The sequence below is a fragment of the Rhopalosiphum padi genome, chromosome 1 (assembly GCF_020882245.1).
Source record: "Rhopalosiphum padi isolate XX-2018 chromosome 1, ASM2088224v1, whole genome shotgun sequence".
Taxonomy (NCBI): Eukaryota; Metazoa; Arthropoda; class Insecta; order Hemiptera; family Aphididae; genus Rhopalosiphum; species Rhopalosiphum padi.
This window is the reverse complement of record NC_083597.1, coordinates 320,349-337,133: the sequence shown is the minus strand read 5'-3', so window position 1 is coordinate 337,133 and position 16,785 is coordinate 320,349. Positions and strand designations below refer to the sequence as shown.

Sequence of the window (16,785 nt, the reverse complement as noted above, 5' to 3'; positions counted from 1 at the left end):
ATCTAATTAAGCATTAAATTATTATTATAAATAATTATGATGAGAAATGTTAACTAGTGCAGAAGTCAGAAACTTAGAAGTTAGAAGTATTAAAAAGTTTCAAACAAATTGTTATATATAGGTATTATATGAGTAGCAGAAAATTTTAAAAATATAGGTAGGTATATAAATAATTAATTAAAAATACTTTTAAAGTTTTAAATTATAACAACTAAAAAATAAATAAATAAAGAATCATATATTATACTACCAATAATTTTTTGTTGTCCATACCTAGTTATTTCCCATATAATTATGATCGATTCAATAATAAAATACATCCACCATGTTTAACTGAGGTAATTTTTGTAATTAATTATCAATAACACTAAGCGTATAAAAAATATATCCCTGAAATTCCTTATACAATATATAAAAATATTTAAAATAATATAAATAACAAATATACTTATCTATTTTGGTACTTGTTTGTTATCGCCCCGGTTAGTTCTTAGGTAGGATCGTACGTTATACTATGATATTTTTTTTTGTAGTGTTACAAAATTTTCAAATAATGGCTTATAATGATTATAATAAATTATTTATAGTTAATAGTAGCATAGTTAACAACTAATATTTCAAAGTAACATGTAAAAAATAAGAGAGTTTTCTAGAAATCTTTATAGATATCGTACATTTAAATTGTTCTAATTAGAGATGAGCCGGTTCTTAGAAAATTATCGGTTCCGATTCTTGTCCGGTTACAAAATATTCCCCATCAGTTTTCAATATTGGTTTTAAAAAAAAAATCTTAAAATTAAGAATATTAATTAAAACATTTTTTTACATAGTTTCAAATTGTTAAAAAGACTACGATTTTATTAAAAAATTATATTTTTTTAAGTTTTTTACTTTTTTGAATGACAACATAGAGTTTAAATTTCATATTCCACAGCAGAATAATTTTCTGAGTATTTTGATACATAAAACTCGAATTTAGGGCTTTAAATTTAGTAGTTTATGAGTTATATGTATTTAAAGTTTAGACTAGCAGAGTGGAGTGGTTACGGGGTTACCCTGCAAAATGTTTGTCCACTACTCCGCTTGTCTAAACTTTAAATACGTATAATTCATAAACTACTAAATTTAAAGCCCTAAATTCGAGTTTTATGTATCAAAATACTCAGAAAATTATTCTGCTGTGGAATATGAAATTTAAACTCTGTTGTCATTCAAAAAAGTAAAAAACTTAAAAAAATATAAGGATAAAAAATATTTAAAATATAATTTATTAATAAAAACATAGTTTTTTTAACAACTTGAAACTATGTAAAAAAATGTTTTCAAAAACATGAATACTTTTTGAAATAATGAGTGGTTCATGATAAAAGAATCACCGTGTACTGTATAATACTATAATTTATAAAGAATTTAAATTGTTATTAATTAAACCAAAATAATTAATATTTAAATGTATAACATTATTTTACTACAGTATTCAGTTCATTAAAAATTTAGAAATAATTAATAAATATTAAATAATAATAACAAGTAATAACAATATAAAGTTTGTGACATACGATACTTTATTGAAATATCATTTACCCAATACCTAAAAAAATTTGTACAAGAACTGATAACTATCGGTTTCTTTGGTTCCTAAAGAACCTATAGTACTCTAGGCGAAAGATTACCTGGTTTCAGGGTGATAATTGTATACAGAGGGATAACAAACAAGTAGCTCTATTCGTAATGAGGATCTTTGGTCATTATAATTAGCAATATTTCTATATATTATATCAATATAAATGATAAAAGTTTAATAATTATTTAACAAGCATGTTTGTGGATTTGTGCATGAAAAATGTTAATAATTACCAAGCAAAATTGCAAAAATCTTCATATTTAATACTAAAAACCATGAACACAAGATAATGACTTATATCAGCGATGCCCAACCTATGTCCAATTATTAAGTTAAAACAAAATATTTAAAAAAAATATCATTATTTCCTTATATTTAAATTTCCCTTTTTTTATTAATCTAATTTTTTTTTTATATTATAAGTAGCCAATTTACTTATTTAACATTTTATTATTTTAGCTTGTTGAAAAAAAAGGTTAGGCCTCACTAACTTAAATAGTCGGTAATCGGTAAAACAAATTAATTTTTATACAGAGTGCGGTTAAACAAAACATAACATTTAACAATAAATAAGAAGTCTTCAAGATCTTTTAAAAGTATTGCTGTATTGGTCTTATAAGCTTTTTGGTGAATTGACGCCGTGCAACATACCACCCATGTGTTCAATTTCTGAAAGGTAAAGAAGATGGTTAATTATATTTTCAGTTAGATTAATAGTATTTGTTATTGTTTTGAAGAGAACACACAAACACAATCGAATAATAAATCAAAACCAACATAACAGTGTTCAAATGTTATATTGTATAAAATAAAAATAATTATAAATATTATAATATAATTAAAACAAATATAGTAACATACAAGTATGGTACATGGTAAGGATTAACAAAAACATTGAACTATATTAAATAAATAATAAATAATAAATAATATAAATTAGTGTATTGGTTATGTGTGCTGTGTATTCCTTCGTTGTTACAAAACTTTTTCTTTTATGCCTGCTGCTTTTTTCGCCTCATTCTTAATTATCATTTGAGTAGTAAGGTAAGACTCTCGTTTAATTCTGTCGCTGAGGGCATTTGGAACATCTGGTATCAACCATTGAACTGCTACTTTCACTAATGATACAATATTCTGAAAGACTAATAGATTAGCACACAATAAAATTATATTTATCATTTTTACTTACTTGAAATATAACAATGAATGTGAGACGTGCAACGAGCACTTCATAATAAAATGTAGGTCTTTCATACCTCTGTGGGGACCATGGTGGATTTCTATAGTCTTTATAGCTATACAAATGATGTATATATATTGTAATGAATCTTAAAAATGTAAGAAAAATAATGTGTGGTATATTTACCGGCAATAAGTAACATTAGTATATGATGATGACAATGGAGCGATTCCCTTTTCAAAGTCTTTGGTATCAAAGTAAGCTAAAGTATTGTTTAAGAAACCCTTATCTGTGTTGTCTTCACTCACTAAGCTTATATACACCATACGAGGTATGTAATTGGAAGAAAATGCTATTATAAATGCCTATAAGCATCATTTACTATTAATAAACTAAATAAATTTGTTAGAATTAAATACTAACATTTGTGATAACCGCTAACTTTCCCAAAATATCCAATACCCGATACCAGACACCAATATTAGGCACTCTATGAGGAATTGGTCGACGGAAATATTTCAAAAATTTTTTTGCATCTAATCTCATTTCAAACACATTGTTTAACAATGCAAAGAAAGGACCCAGTGGAAATGCAGTAACAAATAATGTTACAAAACCATATTGCATAACTAAAATTGTACAAATACATTTAATATTAATATAATTAATAAGTTAAATTTTTTTCAAAATATTACCCATTTCCAAATATTCTGGGAAGAGACCTCTTGGACCCCAATCTAAAAGTCTGTAATCTTCAATCCAAGGTTTCTTAACAGCTGTAGCCAAATCTTCCTCTTCAGATGTTGATTTCAGATTATCTAAGCGACCTGTGTTCTCAGTCAATGAATTGAACCAATTTAAACCCACACTATAATATGAATGATTTTAGTTATTAGCTTTTGATAGATAACAAATACAATTTTACATACGGAATTATCATTTCAACAACAGTATTTAATGCTTGTTGCCCAACCATTATAATGAACAATTGGATGCTTAATTCCATGAGACACCCTCCTGGACTACACTAAAATTATAATGTTCATTGAATACCACTGATCGAGTATAATTAAATGATTATGCGCATATCTTACTTCTTCTTGTCGAAGGCCGAATATACGCAAATATTTAGCTGGATAACCAACATTTTTGCCTTTCAAAAAAGCTATATAAATTATTGATGTATAATAATTTACAAATTGGAATAAGTAAATTTTTATTGTTAAAGATTCATCAAATTCGGTTTGTGTGCGTAGTAGTTCCATTTCAGTCAAATAAATAGCAACTTTATCATAAACCTATAGACATTACTATATTATATTAACAACAAGTAATAGGTTTTTTTTTTATTATTAGAATATAAAATTATTAAAAGTAAGCCAAATTTGTTTTATATAATTAAAAGTTAAGTTTATATCAAAATAATTTTAATAAAAAAAAATATATATATATATAACGCTTAATTTATGTTTTTACAAATTTCAGACAATAATATTATTTGAAAAATATATAAGTTTAATTTTAGCTCGACATTAATTTAAAACTAGATTAACTTAAAAAGAACTTAATAGCATTTATCAATTAGATGAAATAAGTATTAATATTTGAATTTGCTTTGCTTTATAGTAAGGTAATAAGAGTATTTCACTATAATGGATGTGTTAAATTTAAATTCAATGATTTCAATGAGAAATCATTGTATACAATGTAAAATGATTCTGCCTGTATTTCTAAGATTATCGCATAATACATTTATATTGCTATTAGTAATTTTAGTTTTGAATGGAATAATAAATGTATTGATTTTAGAATGTGTGTACATCTATTAACTAAAAATAATCAAAAACATGTTTCGATTTTCATTCAACCTTAGGGATGGTTTTGGATCTAGTTTGTTTGTAGAGAAATTGAAATCAAGAATTCCTAGTATTAAATATTTAGTAATTTAAATTTTTATGACATTCATAAAATTGTTGATAATTTGTTGTAATTAAAAAAATTAAAAACTGTAAATACTTGAAAATGTCATAAAAAGTTTAAATGATCATTTTCTACATATGAATCATTGATAACATTTTAAGAATATTCCAACTATTTATAGAAATATATTTTTTTTTATCGTTTATTTTTAGTTTATACAATCTGTACAAACATTTTTTACAATAAGCACAATATAAATATATATATATATTCAGTAGAATCTGCTTAATTGGGACATATTGGGTGGTGACCTATTTGTTCCCATTATCCAACTGTCCCGATTAACCGAATAACTAATAAACCGATACATTCGTTCGGGACTATGCCAATCTGTCTCTTCTATTAAGCGGTTGTCCCTTTTATGTGGTGTCCCAAATAAGCGAATTCTACTGTATATATGTATATAAAAAAATAAGAAAGGCTTGATTGAAAGAACTATTCAATAATAGTACTTCATGGCACTCTACGCTTTACATGTCAGCCAGGGTCACCTGGGATTGTTCGAGAAGAGAGGTTTTGGATGAGGGGGTTTCGGTGGTTTGTTAGTTTAAGGTAGAAGCGTTTATGTATAGAAATATGCAATTTTTTTTTTTAGTTTTATTTCTATAAATGTAAATAAAATTTATGCCGTTAGGTTAAAAATATTGGAAATTTAATATAAGATTTCTCATAAGTTAAGTTGTTCTTACCTATTATATGACAAAATATATATAGATATGTCAACAACATGGTTGTAGCCTATAATACAAATTTGAAACTTGTATGATAATATATGCAACCAATGAGTGACGGAGAATGTAATATACTGTAAAAAATAGGGGTATTTTATGGGATGATTTGCGTATCACAACGTTGCAGACATACCTATATATCTTGTTATACTTAGCTTTATACACATAAAAATATTTAAAAAACCATTAGGATAATTTATTTTTATTAGCAAATGTTAAAATAAATATTCAAATTTTGACAAAATTACAAAAATTTGAATTCGTTTTGTAGTTAATAATTTATAAAATGTAAAATTTATATAGACAAGACTTGAAAATGAAAAATAAAGTTTTTCATAAATAATTCATATTAAAACCAAAAATATAAAATTATATATTTTTTTTATTGACAATTAAGGTTTAAATTTGAACTAAATTACATGTTTAAACTATAATTACATTATTTTATTAAAATTCAAAAATGTTATTTGATAGGATATAAAACTTTTACATATATTACTGTATATTTTATACACACTATGATATTTTTAGTATTTTAAATATTTTTTAATTTATAAATAAACCATTTATGAGAAGTTTTATATTAAAATTTTAAGTATTTTTATATAGTGATAGATTTATAATCAACATTTTCATGTTTATAAATAGCTTGGAAGAATCAAAATATTTTAAAAATTGTATCATGAATATAAAAATGATAAAATAAACATTTGATGAAATTTTCAAGTATCAGTAAGTTTTTAAGTAATAGTTATTAGTTTTTAATTACAAGAAAATATTGAAAACTGCTTGAGGAGAAATAGTTATTGGCATTATAAACATTTTAGTTTCAAATGATCATAAAAAATTAATCAAGACTTTTTTTTTAATCAAGATTTCAAAAACTTCAAAAGAAATGCCTATTAAATTTTAAAATATTATTACTTATTAGATATAAAAAGATATTTTTAATTTATTTTACATTTTTAACTACGGAATAATTTGAAAATTTTCAAGATTTTATCAAAATTCAAAATTTAATAAGCAATTATAAAAAATGTTGTGACTAAAATTTTAATATTTTTTGATTGAGGAATGTACAACTCATGAGGAACTCTGTACTACATTTTCAAGTATTTTTAAAAAAGTCTTATTTTAAAATAAATATTCATATAAATTAATGACCTTTCCAAAATTTAAACTAGATTCAATTTGGATTCAATTTGTTTAAAAAAACAATATAGTTATAAGACCCATCAATAAAAATTTGATAATTTAGAATGCCTATTACCTATACCAAAATTGTTTAGGGAGAATAAATTGTACATGAATCTAATTAGATGGTACATAGCTTGATGTTTAACTATTTTTAAATTTCAAGATATAAACATTTCGAATTACAATAAAAAATAAAACTGATTTTATTAAAAATTGGTAATGGTTGCCTAATAGTAATTATTCTTGTTTTTCCATAAATTTGCGTTATTTTCATAATGTGTTAATTTCACATTTTTTTTTACTCTTCTCCTTTCATAAAAAGTATCAACTAGATCCAATTATCTACCAAAAATCACTCTCAACGTTGAATATCAAAATATTTGTACTGCTCTAAAATGCGGTGTCAGACAAAACAATAATGAAATTAATAAAACATATCATTGAAGAATTAATACATTCATCATTTTGCTTAGAATCCAAAATAAAATCAGTATTTAAGTATTTTTAGGAATTTTCTACTTTTGCAGCTCCTAGATCCTAGTTATCAAATATTATTTAAAAATTATAAATGCTTACAAAATTTAATAGTTGAATGCAAACCAAATTAATGATAGCTGCTGTAGTTGGAATAAATATATTGCTATAAGTACTCATCCAATCAGATTGATTTGTAAGACTAAGTGATGCTAAAACAGACATACGATATAGCACAACTCCAAACACGGCAGCAATAGCAACCACAATCTTAAACACAAAGAGGTTATTTTAAAAATTAATTTAATTAATACTAATTTAATGAACCTTACTAATAGTAAAAGAACGGAAATGCTAAATAATGTTGCAGGAATTTTTTTCCAGAGAGGTACGGTTGGTTCAATATTTCCTGTGATTATGTTCACTTTAGTATGATTAGATCCAGACAAACGTGCCAAGTATTGTGGCCTTGGATGTTCAGCTTCAAAAGTGAATCCTGTTAATCCCCAGCGATGTGTAATAGTAGCTGAATATCGTTTCCATAGTTCAAGAAATAGAGTAGCTTAAGAATGGAATATATTTTAGTTAATAACATTGAAATTATTAAAAAATATATACTAACTAACCCCAAATAGACATTAGGAAGGCAAATATCACAGTCAGATCATTGTCAAATAAATATGTTAACCTTGCGTAAAAACAGGTATTTGAAAGTTCCCAATAATCACATGTACGGTCACATAATGGGCACATTATTGTGTCTGTTGCATTACAAATATCAGAACTAAACCAAAATTTAAATTTAATATATAATAAATTAAGTTCACGATAAACAATATGAAATTACCTAAATCTATTATTAGGAAAAGTGAAGATACCATAGAAAAATACAATTAAACCCAAAATAGCAGCTGGAATTAACAGGTGTGTGTAGAATCCTAACCATGTGAAGTAAAATGCATACTTCACACCCAGATACTCTTTAATCTGATCAATGGGCTGTTTACGGATCCATTTACTCATCATAGCCCATTCAACATATAGCTGGTGGCGTAATGAATTTTCAGTAGTATGTTCTCCCTAAAAAAGAAATTAAATTTATTTAGCTTTACTATAAAAATATTCTATAAAATTGAGTCTACCAATGATTATTATTTATTACCAATAGGTTTTTATTAACTAACTATAGGATTATTAACTTTGCAAGATCAACTCTTCTAGTAAATGGGTCCAGATCTAGGCTTATTTCTTAACCTTAATAAATATCCAGTTATTTCTGTTAATAAATCTTGCTTTCCTATATTTGCAAAATCTACTATTTAACTTTTGTTTTAGTAACCACTTGACAAAACTGTAAGCAGAGTTTATACCACCACTTCTTGTGGATATGAGCATCCATTACACTGGATGTTTGTGTCATTTATATTACATATTAATTTTAACTTGTTAATTATCTTTATTTTATCTCCTACTTACTTAATTATTTGATTTTTTCTTTAGTATTGTTATACCAAAAATTGTCATTATAGTATTTAATAAAAAATGAAATTCGGAACAAAATGTAATACTTTATATAATTTTGTACGTATAAAAGTATACAAAAAATTAAATGATTTAACTATTCTAAGAACATAGAGGTTACATTTGGGCTTTGATAAATATTATTGTTGGATGTGTCTAAAAAAAAGGTTTATCCGTGATCAGAACATAATAAGATTTAGTCACTATATATGCTTGAACACAAAAGTGTAAGAGAGTTTATTTAATTGAATGAATAATATATTGCAATAATATATGATTAATATTAATCACAAAAAGCTTAAAACCAAAGAAAACTATAATATTATATTCATAATGGAAATCATAAAAGGAAAATAATTTTATTTTGAAGTAAAGGCCAAATTGAGTTTAAGTTTAACAAAATTAAAATTTTATTTTTCATACTTAGATTTTTCAAATTGCCAAAAGTATTAGATTTAAATATATACAAAAATATTGTGTAAAGCATATTAAATGTTATATATTTGTACACATTAAAAAGTATCAATAGTTAATACTTTTTATTTTCAACGACAACAGGAAAAGATGATATTTAGTTAATACTACTCTAACAATAATGATAAATAATAATATATATTATTATCTGACCTATAATTCATAAATTTGTATCATTTGTTTCTCTCTGAAAACTATTTTCCCTATAATCTTTTTTTCGGAAATTCAACCATATAACTGTTAAGTATCACACTCACACTCACTCTCGGATCTCCTAACCTTCGGCTATCCTAATAATTTTGTGTTTAGATTAAAGAATGGTTTTAATGATATTGTATGTGGGTGCTACATTATTTATTTATTATAAAATATATACAGGTTTTCCTTTTTTTTGTACAAAGCATTAGAGTAAACATAACAGGTAACAATGTAGATAGTAAAGAGCAAGGTCAATTTTGTTTGTTACAAAACCACAAATCTCAAAAATCGACATTTTACATGCCAAGTTAATCAGAATCAGCCAAAGTATAAAGATCTATATTCCATAAAACAACGTATAAATATACAATATAATGATTTCAGTGATTTCACTAGTTAATAATCTTTAGATAGACACATTATGAACCCTAAAACTTTAAATGTTCTACTAGAAATTATTGAGATATATGGATTTGGATTAAGGTTTCTAGATAGATAATCTAAAACCAAAAAACGCTTTCACTTAAAACCGTTTTTATATGAGTTTTGAGTAATCTTAGAATAAAACTACATATCCTATTGGATAAAAAACAAACAAGAGAAGAGACTTACCAATTGAAGTTTCTAGGACTTTTAATAAGACTTTGTTAACAGAGTCGAATGCTTTGGCTAAATTGGTGTAGACAAAATTAACTAGGGATTGTTTTCAAAGGATTCAAACACAAAATTAGTACAGACTGAGTTGCAGGTTTTTGTAGATCTACGTACTCGGTCAAAATCTGGTTTGTTCTTCAATAACGATATTACTCGCTGATGGTTTAATAAAGTTTAAAATTCAAAATTCAAACAACTTGAATAAGTAAAATTAAACAGAGATAGGTTAGTAATTAGCAATATTAGAATGATCACCTGATTTAGGGATGAGCATAACAAAACTAAATTTTAAAATTGAAAGAAAAATACCCTCACCTAAAGTAAAAAATATTAAGCAAGCTATAATTGAACGCAACTGATAAAGAAATTCACTAGACCATCAGGGCAATAGTTCTAACACCAAGCAAACTAGAAAGAATTATGTAAGATAAACTTGCATAAAGTAGATGTAAAACATACATTCATGTATCCTCAATCAAAATATATCTTATTTTAAATTTAAAAAAATGGAAATTGCATTCAAATCAATTAATATAAAATAAGAATTCTATATACCACATGATCACTATACTGATAGGTTGATAAACTAAAGTTTTCTAATTTTTTTTAATTTTGAACACTACAGAAAGAAAAATATACAAGATAATGTTCTATTTAAAAAAAATTAAAAAATGATTTTGCTAATTTTTCCAAATAAATTTGATACAAGTGTTAAACTTTATATTAAGTTTTTAAAATATTATACTTACATCATGTAAAGGATAAGCAGCTCTATAAACACCTCCATCTAAAAGACACTGAATTCCGACACAATTACCATCTGCTTGATCTTTTCCCCAGCTAACTCTGTTTAAGATGAAATCTATAACTAATGTGCGAACTTCGGCAGAAAAAAATTCTGGATCATCCTCATTAAACCTAATATTAAAAATATAAAATTATATACATATTGTAAAATTTAAATGTGGTTGCAATAATAACATCTAAAGACTAACAAGTAACTTTTTTCCCGTGAATACTCTGCTGTCAGAATGTACTTAGTTGGCGCAAATGGTCCTGGATCAATAGTAATAAAAACTCTTATAATACGGCCAATACATTTCTTTATCTTCTCTATTAGATCAAAACCTTTTTCAGGAATATGTTCAGTTATTGGATACTAAAATACAAAAATCTACAACTCAAATATTAAAATTACATTCTTTGTTCACTGAGAGAACATCAGTGAGCACAAACCAAAACTAGTTGTTCCATAATCAAAATTAGGATAAAGAATAGCTGAGTGGGTAAAAATTAAGAGAGCAACTTGCAGTTAAATGCATGAAACAGTCAAATTCTCTCGGTGAACATACATGGGGTATACAGTACATAATGCAACGCAAAGCTATTTATTTGCATTTTTTATTATATTACTATGTTTTACTTATAATTCTACAATTAAACATTTACTAAAGAATAGTTCTACATAATTATTTATTGTTTCTAGCATAATCTATTTTTTTTTTTTTTTATATAAACATATATTATTTGCAAACTTTTAAGTTATTTTTTAAAATAACTAGAAACAAAATTTACCTCTTTCATGGGCATTCGCAGTTTTAATATTTCACAATATCTACGTAACACTGGAATAGGTGCATGCACTTTGACAAATGTCAACCCACCAACAACATCTTCTTCAAGAAGTAATCCTTGTTCTTTAATTCTTTCCTCAAAAGCAGATCTACGGTTCCAACCATCTATGTCTACTGGTGCTTTGGCTTTGGATGATGAAACAAGTACAAAATCCACAGATATATCACCCGGTGTCGAATCAAAAGTTATGCTTTCCGGCTAAACAATAGAAATCTATTAAGAAACATTCTATAATAATAATACTAATTTAAGAAGATGGAGCGCATTACATTATTTGTTTTTTCTTTAAGAATCATAGCAATATAGCTAATTTGTGTTCAGCAGAACCAGCTTGTGTTATTAGCTTAAATATTAGAATGAACTGATGTATTATAACATTTTAATTAAAAAAAACATTATTTGTTTTGATAATGGCATTATTTTTTACAATATTTCAATTTATCTGTTATACATGCATAGATAAAAGTTTGATTTAATTTTAGGGGGGGGGGGGGCTATACTTGGCAATATTGTATAGGTAGTTATCATTTGATACTTTGAAAAATGTTCAATAATTTTTATTTTTTATGGGAGGAGGGGCTTTCGATTTTTTTTTAGAGGGGCTAAGCACCTCCCCTCTCTCCAAATAACCACCTATGTAAACATGAGTATTTTTAAATTGTAATATTTTACATATGCATAACTTGCATACAAATTGGAATATTACCAAAAATCTAACATACCATGTTAACAATAACATAAAATGTTTATAAATGTAAACATACAGTTGATAATGTTTTTTATATTAAATTTAATGAAAAGCATAAGTTGGTTTAAGTTTGATCAATTACTCTGATATTAAAACTAAAAACACAAGATTGGTTCTGTTGAATGCCTAATTGCAATTGCAAGTAGATCAAATAGAGGAAACAAATAGTGCAAATAACAACCTCAAAAGATATAAATCAAATAATTATTATACTGTAAAACCTCAATAAGACGGAATCGCTTGGGACCATGCAATTTTTCCGTGTAACAGGGTTTCCGTTTTACCAAAGCTCCATCTTATCGAGGTTTTACTGTACTATATAATACCCTTATGTGTCGAGCAGCTTCTGGAGAATTGTTTATCAGATCTTGAGAGCTAAGATACAAAGACATACGAGATAATTCTAGGTCATCTTTATACATCCTGGTAGTCTCCATTGAGGCAGTCTCAGCCTCAGAATCACTCATCTGTAACCATAATAAAAATATATTTTATAAATAAACTAAAAATGTATATATATGAAATAAATTTTAAGTTAAATATTATTTTAATATATTATTGATTTGAATACTAATAATTAGGGCCCCGATTTCAATAAAATGCATTATTTTTTGGGAGTTCTAAGAGAATGCATTCCAAGAACATAATTTGTTTTATGTAACAGACACTTTAAAGATGAAGACATTTTTAAGTTATTTAATTAATTTTAGTGCGTATATTAATTCATTATCTAGTTTTAATTTGTAATTTTTTTTATATATAATGTAATGTATTCTATTTTTCTTATATATATATAAAAAAAAAATTATATGAGCTTTTAATATACATTAGAAGATTAAAACATTAGATAAATCAAAAAATATTGTAAATATTTTAATATTTATATTAATATATTTTTTATTTATTTTACATTTGTACTAAATATCAATTATACTATATTATTTGAATGAAATAACACATTTATCTTCATTGATTATTTAATGTGGTTTAGGATTCTAACAAATAACAACTAATTGGTCAGTTTGAGATATATCTCGATCATATTTATTTCCATTACCTATGTTTATTTATTGTGTATCCCTAAGTTAGATATCTTGTTTTGTATTATTAGTTTAGTAAGATTAGTAATATGAAAAAGATTTTTCTAGCTAGATTTGAAAATAAAAAAATTCCTAGTACTTTTACAAATAATTGGTAAAAATTAACAAAAGTAGTGATTACAAAAGTTTTTGACAAAATCAATTTGGTTTTTTTGTAGTACTTAATTCATAAAATAATTATAATTTTTTATAAAAAATTTAAATTTTCACCAAACATTTATATTTTATATTAGTATTTTCTAAACATGGCATAATTTTTAATATTTATTATGTCTCTTTTTTAAGTACATATTTAAATTAACGAAGCCAGATATCATAGAAGATTGTATCCACTATACCAGGGGTGGCTAACCTTTTTGGGGTCAAGTGTCAAATTTTCCCAATCAAGATTTTGAAAATTTTTCACGTGCCCAAAGTATATTAAATTTTCTAAGGATAAAAATAAAGTTGCTGATTTACTTTATATTATTTTATTAAGTAAGCATACCTTTTTTTTGTAATTATAATTTTTTTAATGTATATAATTTGTTTCTTTGAATTTCTTATAACAGTTATAATCAAAACTTTATAAATAGCATAATTTTTAATAATTTCAATTTTCTCACGTGCCATTGAAATTTGATCAATGTGCCATCTTTGGCACGCGTGCCGTATATATTTACAATTTGAAAGTGACCGATTTATTAACTGATATGATTTTGATCTAGCACATTGACTGTATAAGTTTACTGAATCTTTTTGCAGTTCTCTCACCAGTACATACATATATCATAATAATTTTTAATAAATAGAAATTACTCTCATATGGTCATCTTTATGAACGATAAATAAATACATATTATTATATTGATTGTTAGAATTAGATTCAAAATTCAAATTTTAAAAAGTCAATTGTTATAAATTCTGAGTTGTTAAAAAAAAGTTGAAACTTAGGGCATACTAAAAGTCTACAACAATTGTATTTAAAATTTGTGACATTATATTTATTTTATCCATCATTATGATTGGTTTTATAAATAATTGATTTATGGATTAGTTAGTACATAATTAGGTCTATGAATTTAATGTATTAAATGACATTAACAATTAATGTCACAAATAAAGCATTATAAAATGCACTTAAGTATACATAAAATTCATAAACTAAAAAATTAAAAAATCTCAAGTGTAACATTTTTAAAATTAGATATCAATAATTATGTACATTGTACTAATAATATTTATATATTATATGACCAAATTGGAAAAATAATTTATAAAATAGGTGCAAAAAGTTTGAATTGATAAAAATAATAAAAAATATTGAAGAAAATATTAAAAAATTACATATTAAGGTAAAATAAGACTTATTTATAATAAGTAATATAATACTTAAATATATAATTTATATTTAAATATTCATTATTACCTAATTCGAACTTTGTTTAAAGGAAGCTGTTTTATAATAGACTAAAAATGCATTTTTCTACAAATCAGCTATGAATGCTATGATCATTCAGTATTGTATAAACAAAAATAAATTTTTAAATATAATAAAGAGATGACATAATGAAGAATACCATTTACTTTATACAAAAAATTAAGCAAACCAATTGGCAATTACTAATAAATACTTACATACTGGATATCCAAAGGTGAATCATTGACTAAAATAGAATGTAATGTAATCAAAACATTCTAGCTCATACAATATTGATGAGGGTCAGTTAAAATCCCCTCCAGCGTACAATTAAAATGACTATACACAAGCATAATATTATTGCATATGGCACACACACATGCACTAAGTTAATCAAGGACAGCAAGATACAAATTGCAATATTTAAATACCAATTATAAAACAACTTAAAATTCCAATAGTAAGCTCAAAAGGCATTTAGAAGTACATACTATTGAAAACGTGTGATGGAAGATTATCAACTCCTAACAGATTGTACTAATTATCTGAAACTAAAAACCAAAATTAATTAGTTTTGACATTATGTGTTTGAGTAACTGAGTTATACAATAAACAAAACTAAGTTTAAAACAATAAATTGGTATAAAAATAATTAACATATATAAAAAAAGTAAAAGCAGTAGGCACTCGCACTACCTATTTGTTTTTTTAATATCAAATTAACTATTAAAAATAATAATTATATTATATTATTATCACATTTGATTGTTAAAGTGCAAAAAAAGTAGTTGAAATTGAAACGTAATGCTTTTTAGCTTTTAATTTGTATGTAACAACTAATAGTGATTAGTAATAATGATAACTGATAAGTTTATCAAATTTTGTTTTGTAGGTTAAGATTTTAACATGTAATTTGATATATATATATTTGAACACAACAGAATAGACTTAGATCATATACCTACTTTATGATCTAAGAGAATAGATCTATTCTGACTTTCTGATATATCTTAATTCTAACCATGACATTTGTCATGGTTCTAACTGTTCTAAGACAGTAAGACAGTGCAGCGGTCGCTAACCTTTTGGACCTTGCGGACTTCTAAAACCATACTCTAAATTCTACAGACCACTTATAGCTTATAATAGCTTTTTACATAAATACCGTTCCACTACTGATTAGTTTTACACGAAATTATTATAAAAAAATATATAATACGACACGCACTCGCTGGAAGGTTAATAAAATAATATTGCAAATAACGTTCAAATTTTTCTGTGGACCACAAATGGTCCACGGATCACTGGATGGTGACCGCTGCCATAGCGCATAGATACATCAGTTACTCCTTATATCTATTCTAAATTCTAATATTAATTATTGAATATCTTATTCTATGCTCATACCATAGAAAATAGATATGATATTAGAGAAATTAGTTAGATTAGTTTAAATCTTCTTAGTTCATGCTTAAAATACTTAATACAACTTACTAGTAGGTACAAGGTCTTTACTCTATAAGTTTGTCATGGTTCAAATGTTCTATCAAAATTCACACAATAGATAAAATTATTAATTATATGATATTAAATTCTGAAGTTCAATGTCACTTTACCATTATTCTCTAGTGTAAACAGCTTGAATGAATATTATTTTAAATATACAAGAGTTATTCAACTTCACATGTTAGATAAAATAGATCAGTTTGATTTTATTAAAAATTATGGTTAGATGTTTGATAGTTGACATAAATATAATATTTTACATAACTAAATTAAATTAGCTAAATTATGTCTGTAAAAAAATAAATATTAATAAAAATAAAACATTGGGTCAATGTGCCAAATGGCAAGCCTTCAATTAAATATA

The 16,785-nt window shown here is 24.9% G+C and overlaps 1 protein-coding gene across 8 annotated transcripts; it reads right to left on the bottom strand.

Moving 5' to 3' along the window:
* Nucleotides 1-219: 219 nt before the first annotated feature.
* On the bottom strand, nucleotides 220-16,669 carry LOC132918458 (anoctamin-1). 8 transcript variants are annotated; one of them, XM_060979683.1, is made up of 19 exons: nucleotides 16,532-16,669; nucleotides 16,410-16,458; nucleotides 15,407-15,466; nucleotides 12,743-12,883; nucleotides 11,609-11,866; nucleotides 11,029-11,192; nucleotides 10,783-10,951; nucleotides 8,034-8,266; nucleotides 7,813-7,970; nucleotides 7,519-7,748; nucleotides 7,289-7,456; nucleotides 3,899-4,102; nucleotides 3,734-3,831; nucleotides 3,500-3,672; nucleotides 3,228-3,433; nucleotides 2,991-3,169; nucleotides 2,814-2,919; nucleotides 2,623-2,758; nucleotides 220-2,293 (listed from the first exon to the last, which is right to left on the bottom strand). In XM_060979683.1, the coding sequence occupies exons 4-19, from the start codon at nucleotides 12,881-12,883 to the stop codon at nucleotides 2,238-2,240; spliced, it is 2,679 nt and encodes an 892-aa protein (XP_060835666.1). In that variant the 5' UTR covers nucleotides 15,407-15,466; nucleotides 16,410-16,458; nucleotides 16,532-16,669; the 3' UTR covers nucleotides 220-2,237. The 8 variants fall into 8 exon arrangements, 7 of the variants coding, with proteins under 7 accessions (XP_060835666.1, XP_060835668.1, XP_060835667.1 ...); XM_060979685.1 differs by lacking the exons at nucleotides 16,410-16,458; nucleotides 16,532-16,669 and adding an exon at nucleotides 15,675-15,692; XM_060979684.1 differs by lacking the exons at nucleotides 16,410-16,458; nucleotides 16,532-16,669 and adding an exon at nucleotides 15,612-15,629.
* Between the last annotated feature and the right edge of the window lie 116 nt (nucleotides 16,670-16,785).